The following is a 13780-nucleotide window of genomic DNA, read 5'->3' as shown; positions in this document are numbered from 1 at the left end:
TTTTTTTTTCAATTGAGGTGAGATTCAAATAACATGAAATACACCATTTTAAAGAATTCAGTGGCACCGAGTGTGTTTCCAGTGTTGTACAAACAGCACCTCTGTCTGGGTCCAGAACATTTGTTATCACCCCAAAAGACGCACACCTACTAAGCCATCAGCCCCCGTTCTCCCCATGACCCTACCGACCACCGTCTGGATTTGCCCATCCTGACACTTCCCTTAAGTGGAATCATATAACATGTCATCTTCTGTGACTGGATTGTTGTGCTCGGCATAATGTTTCTGAAGTTTGTCCATGGCCTGGCATGTGCATTTGCTTTCTTTTTGTGGCCAAACTGTAGGACTCCACCGCATTGTGTTTATCCACTCATCCCCTGGTGGCCACCCGGGCTGCATCCACCTTTTGGCTATTCTGAGTAGAGCCGCAGTGAACACGTATGTGTGCATACACCTGAAGTCCTACTTTCAAGTCTTTTCAGTGGATTCCATGGAGCAGAATTGCTGGCATATGGTAATCCCTTGGAAATTTTTGAGAAGTCGCCGCACAGTTTTCTACAGTGGCCACCTCACTGTACATTCCCACCGGCAATGTGCAGGAGGCCCCATCTTTTCCACATGTTGCCAACACTTACTTTCCTTTTTTTTTTTTTTTTTAAAGATTTTATTTATTTATTCATAGAGACAGAGAGAGGCAGAGGGAGAAGCAGGCTCCATGCGGGGAGCCCAATGCGGGACTCGATCCCGGGTCCCCAGGACCACACCCCAGGCTGCAGGCGGCGCCAAACTGCTGCGCCACCGGGGCTGCCCTACTTTCCATTTTTTGATTATCACTGTCCTGGTGACGGGACTCCCGTGTCAGCCCAGGCTCCTGGGGCACAGGTGCGAGAGCGAGCCCAACTGACGTCCTATCCTGTGCCATTCAGAGCTCACCTGGAGCCAGGGATGACTCCTGCCGTATGCTAAGCATTAGAGAAGCAAGTCGCCAAAGCCAGCACACGCTCAAGGGGAAGGGCTCTGCTTTTTGATGGGAGGCGTGCCAAAGAATTTAGGGACCCATTTGAAGTCACAGTATCTTCATGACACTTCTCATCCGGTGCCCCTCAAAGTGCCAGTCTGTGCCAGGATAGAGGAGCAGAAACCAGCACACGGCCCCCTCATGAGGTCTGTCAGCTGGCCCAAGTGGGTGCTTAGCTACTTAACCGACTTACCTTCAGACTTGAGCTCCTCATCTCAGCCTGTGACACATGTGACACAGGGAAAGGCTGTGGGCACCCGGGCATCCTGCTGCCCCCCTCCCCTGCCGCTCATGCTGGGAACTGACTGACCATTTAAGGCCTTCAACTCTTGCCCTCCTTTTATGAGGCCCCCTTTAGGAAAAAGAATAAAAAATATGACTACAAAATTAGGTTCAAAGATGAAGAATTAGAAATCACAGCAAATCACCCATTTCTCAAAGTTGACACACACCCAGACATCGAAAACGCTGGAAAACCAGCACAAACATTTCAGCAACTGTGGGACGCGTCTGCGAGGCCTGGGTCCTGCACCGCCAGGCTGCGCACTCATCACCCTTCTGGGAAAGCCATTTCCTGACTCCGTGTGAGAACAGAAAGCCGCCTCCTTCCTCCAGCGCAGCCGGTCAAACTTCCAATTACTGGTACTTTAGAGAAGTTTCTTTCATCTTCACAACTCACCCTGGCAGGGGCGTCAGTTTTTAGAACTATTGCCAAATGTGGGGAAACTACAGTCGGGTGTGTTCCTGTGGCAGCAGGAGGATTCACGGTGGCGGCGCAGTGTCCAGGCCTGGTGCATGTGCACCTGGGGGGCTGCCGGCCAGGCCGACCTTCCGCAAGAGCAGGCCTCCCCCTGGCGCAGGCGGGCCGAGAAGCGCGTCTTGCCCGCCGGCTTGCACGCCCGGCCGCTGCACTCGCTGCAGACCCTTCAAGGGCTGTCTCCCCTCCAGGCCTCCCGGGCTTCGAACCACAACGCGGGCGGTCGTCGGGCGGGCAGCAGGGAGTGACCAAGACCACTCAGCTCTGAGGCACGGCACACACGCGACGCTGTCCCACTCCCCCAAGCTGAATCCCCCCAACTCCACTGCACCTCGCCCGCATCCCCAACCTGCCGTCGCCTGGGTGTGGCCCAGCGGGAGGCGGCGTGACCAGGGGCTGCTTTAGCCCGGGCTTCAGGTAGCTCAACTCTGGCAAGTTTTATAAGGTCGGGGGAGAGGCAGACCGGCTGCGGGGCTCGGAAGGGGCCTGGGCAGTGAGGGGCTCAGGCTACGAACCCTCTTTCCCCGCAGGTCCTCCTGCAGGCCTCCTGCTGCGGGCGATCGTGCCTCCCTCCTCTCTCCCTTCCTCCACCCTAGTCCGGCCCCTTCCCCCAGGACCCGGCAGGAGCCCACCCGGTCCCTCCCTCCCTCCCTCCGTGACCGCCGCCTGACCCGGTGCCTGGCCGTGTGCCGACGACCTCCAGCCAGGGCCTCTCGGCCGCGCCAGAGCCGCGGGTCCCGCGTTCCCCCTTGTCCCCCGGAGGCCGGCGCACACCTCAGCTGAGTCCACGGAGCCGGCCGCCGGCGTGACCCCACCCGGCCCATCCTCAACCGCACGTCCATCCTTCCGTGGGACCCAAGCCGCCAGGTCACCCGCGGCCCCCCGCAGCCCCCGTTGGCAGCTCCGTGGTCACTGCCTCAGTGAAGCCAGCCTGACTGCTCGCCCAGCCCTTCGCCACCGCCACCTGCCGCCGCTCCCTCCCTCCGAGGCCCACGGGCCGACCACGGTCCCCAAGGCACCTCAGAGAAGAGCCCACGTCTCACCTTCCCTGCGCTTTTGGATCACACGTTCATTCCCTTTAGCCGCCCCCCCGCCGTGGGCAGTGCTTTTGGACAGCACCGCGTCCCCAGCGGGGCCCAGGTGTTGCTGGAGGAGCCCCCACAGCCAGGGCTCACGAGGTGTGTGTCAGGAGCATCTGCCTTTGGGCCCCGTTCCTGGTGACTTCCCCTTTCCTTCTGGGCCTGGGGTCCCGCGGAGTCCTCCTGGGCTGGGTCCCCCACCGCCTCCTGCCTGACCCGTGGCCTTCCTGCTTCCAGAGCCTGCCGCAGCCCTGGCCCCCCGTCACGTCCACCTGCCTCCTGCCCCGGGAGGACAGTACAGGCTGCCAGACAATGGCAGGCTGGGAGCGGAGCTCTAGGAACCAGTGGCCCAGCTTGGCCTCCCGAGTCGGTGGACCCCACAAGGGGTCGTCCATGAACCCCATTACCCACGGGCATGAAACCTGAGTCCCCGGTTTGGGGCACATGTCACTTGCCAACAGCTGCATTGCCCAAACCCATGAGATGAGGCTCCAGGCCCAGCGGCTTCATGTGAGCCCATGGGCTGCTTGCCCCTTCCAGCCTGGCCCTCTCCCGCAATCCGAGGGCGTCTATCGGGTTGATTTCGTAGGCGGTTTGCTGAAGCCCCCCAGGGTCCTCACCCCCTTGCTCCTGGCTTGCTGTCCAGTAACTGATTAGAAACAGCCTCATATGTGAACCTGGGCAACAGGATGCAGCTGATGGGCAATGTGAAGTCCCTGGGGTCTGCCAGGTATTTCAGGTTATGGGCCCTGGGACAGCACAACCATGGGTCCATATCAACTGGAAGCTCCAGGTTGGCCGGGCTAGAAGTAATCTCCAGGTTTTTCCTCAAGTGCTCAGCATACAGGAGGGGCTCAATGAAGTAGGGTAACTTGTCCCAAGGTGTGGTGACAATGAAAAGGCTCTGTGGTAAAAAGTAAGTCCTGTGTTGCAACGCACCAGCCACCTGCATCTTTGTAAACATCTCTGACCAGGAAAGCAGTGTCCCACTCTGCACCTCCGGGGTCCTAAGCTTCTTGAAATCCTGACCGCCTGGGAGAGGTGGTCCCTTCTGTCGTTTTTTAAACTTAAAAAGTCATTATACCCGTGTATGGTCACAGAAGTAGTAAGTATGAGGCTGGCTGCATTCCCATCCTCCACTCCCAAACAAACCCACCAAACTTTTAGCTTTTTCTTCTGCATCTACCTCCACATTCTAGGTGACATGCTTATATTGCTCTTTGGAATTTTCAGTTTTATACACTGTCACTTCCTACTATGGACAGTAAGAACGTAGCCCCATCACACCAGGCACGTACACCAGGCATGTAGGTTTGTTTATAATAATCACAGCTGAGTCACATAAGGCCTATGGTTCCTCTTAATTAATACTGTTTGTGTGGCATTAATAAATGGTCTTGCTTAATTTTCTGTCTACCTCAGCCTCCTGCCCAAACCCCCGGGACAGGGCGTGGATCGAGTGTGGAGCTACTCAGCGCTGCCGGACGCTGGCCAGGCATCACACCTGGCTCCGGGAGCAGACCCTTCACGGCACTCCTCTGTTTGCAGGCCTCCAATTTGCCTCTGCTTATTCTCTCTTCCCGGAGCCCTCGGGCAGCTCTGAGAATGGCTGCAAAGGAGATACATTGGTGAGGCTGCTGCAACTTCTCCTGGGTGTCCCTACTGCTCTGGCACCTGCTGTGGTGCTTCCTCTCAGTACACCCCTTTGGAGCAAGAGGGCTCTCGGTCTGCCCTGCCGACCCACCCTCACCCCAGCGGGCTTTCTGCTCCTCACGGCTTCTTCCCACCCTGTCTCTTCTTGCTGTCCACTTCTGCTGGCAGAAACCAAGCCTCCTAGATCAGCAGGAGGCATGAGGGGGTGCACTGTGGGCCTGGCATGTTCCAAGGCCACCAGACTCCTATGCTCCTTTGCCTATCTGCCTGTTTGCCTCCACCGTGCCCTTCTCGTTTCCTCTGAGGATTTTCCATCATCATCTTCAATGACAACTGTGTGGTCAATACTCTGCCCTAAAGGTGACAAGGTGGGATGCTACTACTCCCCCACCACACCCCCCCCCCCCATTTTTTCCCCCAAGTGTCTTTAAACACCTTAGGACGTATCAAATGCATCCTCTATACCAGAGTTCACACAGATACACATCACGCTCATCTTCCCTTGGGGGCATCTGGCTCTCCAAATGCTGCCCCTCCCAGGCCCCAGACACACCCAAACCATACAAGCAGAGGGGCCCTCCCTCAGGGCTGGTGCCCATTTCTTCCCATCCCCCACATGTGTAACTTCCTCCCTGCCAGCAAAGGCCTGGCCTGGGGCACACACCCTTACCCAGGGCCAGGCCCTGTGGCCTCCCAAGGCACAACCACCCCACAGAAACCAGGGGAGCAGCTGTCTGGCCTGGAACGTGACCCCAGAGAATGGAGAGGGGCTCTGTGCACAAGAGCCACTGCTCCCCCATCTCTTCCAACTCTGGCCAGGGAGACATTTTACCATTTTCCTGGCTATACAGGTAGCACTTAGGAGAACTGGCAAGACAGAGAAACCCAAACTTTCATACGATTGGTTTAATTTTTTTTTTTTCAGCAGGAGAAAAAAGAATAAAGTTACAAGATTCTTTTAATATTTTCACAATGTTAAAACTAAAACTGAGCTCTAGGCTATGTGTGTAAGTAAATCTAAAACACAAAAGGGTTAAATAAGATCTTCTCTTTTAAAGATACAAGAATTTAAGCTTTCCTTACATTTAACAAACTTCACAGAACAGATACTGCAGGGGAACAAGCCCTCCCCCCACCCCCAGCTCTACCATCAGGACGTGAACATGGGCTACGAGCCCGGTGTGCCACTGGGCTCCCCGGGGAGCCTACTTCCCATCCCTGCCTCGAAGCAGAGGGTGGGGCCTGAGGAGGGCTGGGAGGGCGCGTGGGGGGCCTCTTCGGGATCAGAGCTTGGCGGGGGGCCTAGGCGGGCCGCCTCATTGAGGATGGCCGTGTACTGGCCAGAGGGCCGTGGCTTGACAACAGTGGTAAACGCGGGCAGACCTGGCCCCTCTGCCCTGGGCTGCCCTAGAGCAAGACACCGGTCTGGGTCCTGAAGCAAGAATAAGGCTGGAGATTTTGCAGCGGATTCCACTCTGGTGGGGGCAGGATGGGAGGAAGAGGTTGGGAAGAGCATGATTTCCTATTTCAGTATTCCGGATCAAAAAACATTTGTAGTTGCAGGTGTTTAGCTGTGAACTGCAGACAGAGTCGAACTGTTTGTGGCGATATAAAAGGGAAAGTTTGCTGGGTTAAACTATTCCAGTAGCCTGTGTGTGGGCAGATCCGAACTGCCTCTGCAGGAGCCTCCGACTCGCACCAGACTGGACCGGATGGGGTCTCCGGCCCACTCAACCCTGTTCAGGCTTTCAAGGGAATCTTAATCCTGTCCACCCTCCCCGCCCCACCTGATGGGTGAGGAATCCCTACCTTGGGTGAACAGGCCCATATACACCCTCCCCACCTGGCCTGAGCCGCTTCGGCTATGGACTCCTCTCCGCCTGCACCAAGGAGGCACAGGCTGGGAAATATGCCCTCCCATCCCCACCACCAGAGCAAACGTCTCTCTCAGAGCTGGGCCATGGCCATGAATCACTGTTCTAGACAGACCAGCCCACGGCCCCTGTGGCACGTGTGGTGCGGCCTCCCCTCCCTACACCTGCTATGTGGTAGAGGCTGTCCCTGGACTGCAGAGCGGCTCAGACCCAAGGGGCTGGGCCACGGCGATCTCCTCTTGGCCCGCAGAGGGCTGGGCGGGCACCCGCTGGGGGGGCAGAGGCTGCGGGCCACAGCTTCCCAGGGGCTCCCCAGCCCTTCTGCTGATCCCCGTTGGCTAGGAAATGTCTTTTTAAAAACTCCTGATATAGAAATCTAGCTGCAGAGGCCAGTCTGTAGATCCCAGCCGCAGCTGCTGTGCTGTAATTAGCCTTATTTGATCAACTGCCAGACCCCTGCACTTGACAAGTGGCAAACCAGAGCCAGTGGGGTCAAGGTGCGCCCCTGGTTGCTTCTCCTGACCGTTCGGTCCTGTGTAGAAAAGATGGGTCTCATACATGGACTAGTCTTGAGTGGAGCTAATTTTCAAAGTGAGGTTATCGTTTCTCTTCTCGTGTGATGAGAGAGTTTTTTCATAGCAAGTCAGGTAAAAAAATTTTCCTAAAGAACCTGCCCCCCCCCACCCCCATTTTCCAGCTCTGTGGGAAGGCGAAGCCACCGCCCAGCCCAGCCACGCAGCCAATCTCAACAGCCTCCTGTGGCCAAGGCACGCGGGGCCATCAGGGATCCTGGCTACTGGGACTAAGGATAAGTGAAGAGGTGAAAGGCCGAACGTTAACCAGAGTTTCTGGCAAAGCCATGTGCGTCATGGGAACTTTAACACCAGCTTCTACTCCTCTATTAACTCAGAGTCTCCATCTGGAACACTTTCCGCTTAAGGCTTTTTATAAGTTTGACTCCAGCAGTGACAGGTATGTGTTGTTTTAAATCCACTAGCCATGCTCAAAAAAAAATATTCTTCATGTTTTAATTTTATACAATGGCTAGCAGGCACCTTAGTAACCAGCCAGAAATCAATTTCAACCACCATCAACCCCTAAACTACAGTACCAGGATGGCTGGCTAAAGAAAGGAAACGGACTGGCTGTAGTCTGACGCGTGCCCAGTACAAGGTGTCTGGCTGACTTTGTCCTAAATAAGGCTAACATTAGTGAACTAAGAACAGCGTCATGTGGCGGCCGTGCCTGGCCTTCAGGAGCACCCCTCCCCGATGCGCTGGCAGGAGCGCCCCACTTTCCGGTCCAGTTTCACCATTTTCATGATGGCTTCCTCTCGGCCTCGGCCCATGTGGTCAAACGTACAGTCATGCTGCTCGGGGAGGCGATGTAACATACAGAACACATAACCTGCAATGGTGGGAGAAGCAGAGAAAACCGATGTTAAGACCGTTAAGGTGGCCTCCAAATGCCCAAAGCCCAGCTCTCATTCTGATCTGGAGGATGTGAGGGGCATCTCAAGGAGTGGACCGTGGTCATAGCAGGTGCTCCTGCTGCTGAAGAGAGTTGATCACGGTTGCCACCTGCAACAAAGGGGGCTACACCTTTGCAGCTCCCAGCTCCTCCTTGAGTCAGCCTGAGGGCCTCAGAATGTCCAAGGGTGCCGCTCAGAAGCTGACTCTGCATTCACTGCTGCTCCTGCTTGAGCCCTGAAGGTGGAACCCCACTGCTATGGTGAGACATGCCCCCTTCCCTGGGAGATGAGTGCGTTGAGCCCTCTCCCTCCCCACCAAATAGGCAGGAGAGCAGAGAGCTGCCAACTCAGCACTTTCCCAGCTTGGGCAAACTGTAATACACACCATAGGATACCCACCACTCCTAGGAGGCAGAGAGGGAGCAGAAATGATTATGGCTTAAATTACATTCTATTTCCTGAACAGTGAGGGCTCAGGGGGACGGTGGGTGTGATCAGACCATAGCCCACAAGTGAGTGGAGGCTCTCAAAGGAAAATAGATTATTTCCAGTGCTGGAAGAGGTATCACATATAAATACGGGAAAGAATAGAAATGTTGTGCTCTAATCGCCAGTCATCTCAAAGGACCCAGATACTTATAACTCCACCTGGAAGTCAGGAGGCTGCTCCTCTCTCTCTGGAACAGAGGAGTCAGGGGAGACACTCATGGGGCAGAACAAAGGACTGAGGAGAGGCCAACAGAGCAAGGAAATGGTATAGGTGAAGTTCCTCAGGGAGGAAACGGTAAGAGGAGGGGCCCTTGGGGAGTCAGCGGGAAGCTCAGGGACAAAGGAGACACAGAGCTGCCAAGGATGTGACCCTTTCCTTCCCCATTCTGCTCAATTCCTAGAACTGCTGGCTGGTGTGTGGAGGTGTGTGGGGGACAGACAGCTAATGTCTCCTAGGTCTGCTGGTCAACGAGGGGAGGGAGAGATCTAGGCTGAGCCGGCTTATGCTGCTGTCCTATGTGGCCATACTTCCAGGCCCCACAGGCCTAGCCAGACCAGGTCCACCTCTCTCTGTGCGCATGGGCAGGCATCCCATAGCAGCCCTTCTAGGCCAAAGCTCTCCTCACAAACAACACCTCTTCTCAAAGACTTTTCCTTGAGACTTCTTTTATGTCTAGATCCCACTGCCTAGAGTGAATGAACAGCCACCCCTTGTAAATGGTGAAGCATGAATCTCTACATCCTAAATTTCTTTTTTTTTTCAGACATGAAGGGTGGAGGCAGTGATTTTAGAAGAACAACATTAGCTGAAGCAAAGACTGAGTAGCCAGGACAGGCAACAGTTCAACAGCCAAACTTGTAAGATTCCCTTCATCTAGAGAACATTCCTCAGCTGATACAACCCTGCTCCTAGGTCTTGAGCTCTTGCTGTGTACAGAGCACATGCAAATGGCCTGTGGGTCTGAGTGACCAGGTTGAGCCTGGACTACCCACTGTGAGAAAAAAACACATTATTAACTGCTTCCCAGGCAGAGCAGGGCAATATGTTTGACTCTAAATTGGGACTGGGTTTAGGAAAAGAACAGAGATGAAATTTTTGTCTCCAGAGAAGCTGAGTTCCCACTTGGTCCAAAAGCAAAGTTAAGATTAATGAGCTCATATTTACTGATAAGTTCATTACTTGAAGATATTGGATAGCAGTTATCTTTGTCCTAAAGGACTTCCCAGCATAAATGTGGACAGGCTCAGCATGCATCCTCCATCTAACAAACAGAACTGTCTTTTGGGAGCAAAGCCTACCTGGCAGGGGAGAAGCTGCTGCTAGGTCAAGGGCTTGAGGCAGGGCAACAGCAGTACGGTGGCATGATGTGTATGTAGATGTTCCTGTCACCGAGTCCTGACATACTTCTCTAACTTCGGCATTACCCCTGCTGCCCCTTCCCTTCCTTTTTTTTTTTTTTTTTTTTTCCCCCAAGATACTGGGATGATGTAGGAGAAGATCCCAGGGGCTCTTCTCCACTTCTGAAGAATGATGCAGGCTGAATCAAAGTAGCAGGAGATGGATTACCTCTGAAATTAACTAGGCCCCGGGCTCAGCCCACCATCTCATTAGTCAAAGGCCGACTGGGGTGGAGGGGTGAGGCTCTGGTCTTGTCCTTACTACACACCCCAACTTTGCTCAGCTTGCCTTCCCCTGGCTAGAGAGCAGCCACCTCAGGGGGTCTAAAAACCCCAGGCTCCCTTGGTAAAAGGAAACAGGCTGTGACAACCTCAGCAGCTGCCTGATGCAGTCCCTACCCACCCGAGATTCTCCAGCCACCAGCAACATCTCATTTCTCCATCTGAGTTCTGAGTATGTCCGCTGTTAGACACAACTTGACACCTAGCTGTGATTTCTGAAAGGTGAAAACCACAGCAGCTACACTTGGAGTGGTATGTGTAACAATTAGAATGTAAAGCTTTATAATTCACTGGGGAAACGTCTGGGGAAAATCTGGAAGGCTAGCTGCCCAAATTGTTGCACTGAGGTTTTAGCTGGAATAAATTAAGCTCAATCCCCTCTCTTGTCAGGGTCACTCACCAAAAGGAAGTTATATGCTGGAACTTGTCCTAAATGCTGAGTAGGCATTATCTACTGACAGCAGCCAATCAGCTAAATGAAGTGAGTGGTGGGGAGTGAGCTGTTCTGGATACAGGGGAGAGCGGGAATGACTGGTGGGTGGGACGCAATCTCTGTCCTCTTTTCTTGGTACCCACAGATCTGTTTCCAGAAACCACTGCAAATGTCATGAACTTTCATTTACTCTCTAATTGGATTCTTTAGACCAAGCTGGAAATGGAGAAATGAGCTCAGGCTGCTAGGGAAGATGACTGTTCTTAATTTCAGTGATGAACACTGTTTTAAAGCGCAAGAGGATTTATAGCCTCTGTCTGGACCAGGCCATCCTCCACACCATGCACTAGAAACCGACTGAGGCCTTTCCAGAGAGGGTCAACCAAGGCAGTGTCTGAAAGGATGACAATGCATTGAATTGGTATCATCACCTGGGGTACCACGCAATTCTTCTCTCCCTGATTTAAAAAAGTTTACATCAAAACTGAATTCATTCACTCGCATACATATAATCTATATCCATCTATCTCCTTATGGCCCCACAGTCCAGCATCATGTAGTTTGAAAAATAATTTCAATTTACTTTTGCCTACAATAGCTACATGCCACATAGTATTTTAGAGGGAGGAGGAGGGATCAAGGGATAGGAGAATATGATTAAAAGGATGCTGATCCCCAAAAAGAGAAGGAAAACACCCAAAGCAAAAGTTTTGAAAATATGATCTGTCTGCTAAATGTGGTTTAACCTCAGCCCTTTCCTTGCCACGTTCCATGATTGGCCACCCTGCTCCTTAGGGCCTCGAATTACTGGTTCTCGATGACATGCTAGCCTAGGAGGAAGCGACAGAGCTCCTATAATATAAGATAGCTGGAGTTGTTTTCAATAAATCTGCACAAAACACTCAAGAACGTGGGTGGGTGTCTCTCTTTTTTTTTTTTTTTGGCAGTGAAGAGCAATTTGGGATGAGCCCTTGATTTAAAAAGGAGGGTGAAGAAGCCTCTATGAGCACTCTGTTCCATGGCCTACCCTCCCTCCATCAGACAGGCCATCCTGCATGTAGGAAGAGGGACAGGAGGCCAACCACAGCAGGTGATACCAGTCAGCCCCTCCCTGTGAACTGAGCTGGAATGTCTCCAGCAGCTATGCTCTCACTCTGAAAAAAAAAAAAAAATTCTCCAATGAAGTAAGCAGCATCAGGAGAGAAGAGGATGCTTGCCTAGATGGCCACAGTGGCTGACCTATCCAGGGCTTGGGCCCTGCCCAAGCCTGTGGCTGTGGACAGCAAGAGATGGGGGTATGTCAGAAGCTTCCCTAACTCTTGTCACTATCAGAGACTCAGGATTATGGCATAAACCAAGAAAACATAATTTAGTGGCTATCTAACCCTCGGTCCAGAAAGCGTTTCTTCCTTACATGGCATGAGAAATACAGAAGTCAGCATTCAGGTCACTCACTCTCAACAGAGAAGCTTAGGAGCATTCTCATGGGACAACAGGCACGTTAATGGAAACCACTCCTCCAGACTCGGCCCTCCTGATGTGGACCTGGGGCCTGTGGCATCAGTGAGCCATATGCCACATCAACCTGAAGATGCCCAATACCCAGTGGCCCTGAAAAAAACATTCCCAGCACAAAACAGAACTGAGGCTCATTCCTCCAAGATTCACATAGAAGTGCAGGTTTCTAAAAATGCTCATCTGGTGGGGACCAAATTTCTGACCTGACTATTCAGCTTTTTTTTTTTTAATTTTTATTTATTTATGATAGTCACACACACACACAGAGAGAGAGAGAGAGAGAGAGAGAGAGAGAGAGAGAGGCAGAGACACAGGCAGAGGGAGAAACAGGCTCCATGCACCGGGAGCCCGACATGGGACTTGATCCCGGGTCTCCAGGATTGTGCCCTGGGCCAAAGGCAGACGCCAAACCACTGTGCCACCCAGGGATCCCACCATTCAGCTTTTAAAGCTAACATCTGGGAGTCATACTATACATTCTGGTATCCTCATCCACAGTTAAACCTCACATCTGCTTACAAAGGGTGGGATTTAGGTATTTTGAGACTAAACACACAGGACTGAGAACAATTTATACACATGCCATCATCAAAGATGACACCCAACACCTTGTTCTAAGTGCTGTGAAAGTTGTAACACTGTTTCCTGTTTCCCTAACTTGTTTACAGAAGTCCACAACAATCACTGCCCAAGAGGAACCCTGGGAAGAAGCCTTACCCAAGACCTGAGGAGAAAGGGTGTGTGTCCTTTTGGTAGTGCTGGCCGGCAAGGCCCTGAGGGTAGCTGCACCAGGTGACTGTCCCACCTGCCAGTTCTGTCCTTCCACTGCTCCCCACTCACAGGCCAGGGGAAATGGCTCCTGTACTGGGGGATGGGGAAGGTGGGTGGAGGAGGGGTGGGGGAAGGAGGCAGCCTTACATCCTGCAAGCAACGCAGTGCCTACCCTTGGCTGAGGCCCTGTATCACCCCCACACTCCACCCCTCCCAGCACTTCAGCACTTCCCTCCAAACTCTAAGAATTAAGCAGTGGTTGGAACTTTTTTCATGGAATTTCCCAAGGGAGATAAAGAAAGTGATGCCAAAATCCACAAAGTCTGAGCCCTTGACATTTTTATTCAATCCTTGTCAGACAGAAATGCTGCCTATCAGCTTTATCTTGGAGTAGAAAGCACTACTTAAAGTTGGCAAAGCTGGGGAGCTCTGGATACTTTTGGCCTTTAATTAATTAAATATTTGTTTTCTTGCAGAACCCGTTCCCCACCCCCCGCCCTTGAAGGCTCATCCACAGTGGCAGTTTTAGTAAAACCAAAGAGCAGGCCAGACCTTAGCTCCCGCTGTTTGGGTATTTTTTACCTCATTTATAAGAAATATTTTATACTTTCTTGTTCATTTGAATTTCAAACTGCCAAAGGTTCAAGAAGAAACTAAAAATACTGACAAGCCTTGGGGACTGAGGCACTGTAAAATGATCCACCGGTGTGCAGCCTGGGGTGGCAGTGCACGTGTGCATGCTGCCTGCCCACCGGCTCCCCAGCCTGTGCTGACTGCAGTGTGGTGGTGAGGCCTACATAGGTGTGTCCAGTTAGGAGGAAAATCAGAGACTGCTCCTACACAGGAGCATGAGCTCAGGCAAATAGAACCTACCCAAGACCTCCCAAAGCGTCCTAAAAAAACCTAGGTAACAGACAATCCAATCCCCAACTCATCGATAGGCACCACTTGTGATCTATGTGTCTATTTAAAGAATAAGTGACAAATATGCCTGACCCATGTGTCTGAAATGACCAGGAAAGCTGGTTAGAAAAAAG

The 13780-nt window shown here is 52.6% G+C and overlaps 1 protein-coding gene across 2 annotated transcripts in view; it reads right to left on the bottom strand.

The window, feature by feature from the left end:
* Nucleotides 1–5398: 5398 nt before the first annotated feature.
* The window catches only part of ZFAND3 (zinc finger AN1-type containing 3), a 325210-nt gene continuing 316828 nt past the window's right edge, over nt 5399–13780 (bottom strand). For both annotated transcript variants that reach the window (XM_072731513.1, XM_072731506.1), the window contains exon 6: nt 5399–7788. In XM_072731513.1, the coding sequence (XP_072587614.1) occupies nt 7634–7788 (155 nt within the window). In that variant the 3' untranslated portion in view covers nt 5399–7633. The remainder of the gene's footprint in view (nt 7789–13780) is intronic.

The sequence above is a fragment of the Vulpes vulpes genome, chromosome 1, assembly GCF_048418805.1.
Source record: "Vulpes vulpes isolate BD-2025 chromosome 1, VulVul3, whole genome shotgun sequence".
NCBI lineage: Eukaryota > Metazoa > Chordata > Mammalia > Carnivora > Canidae > Vulpes > Vulpes vulpes.
This window is presented reverse-complemented; position numbering and strand designations above follow the sequence as displayed.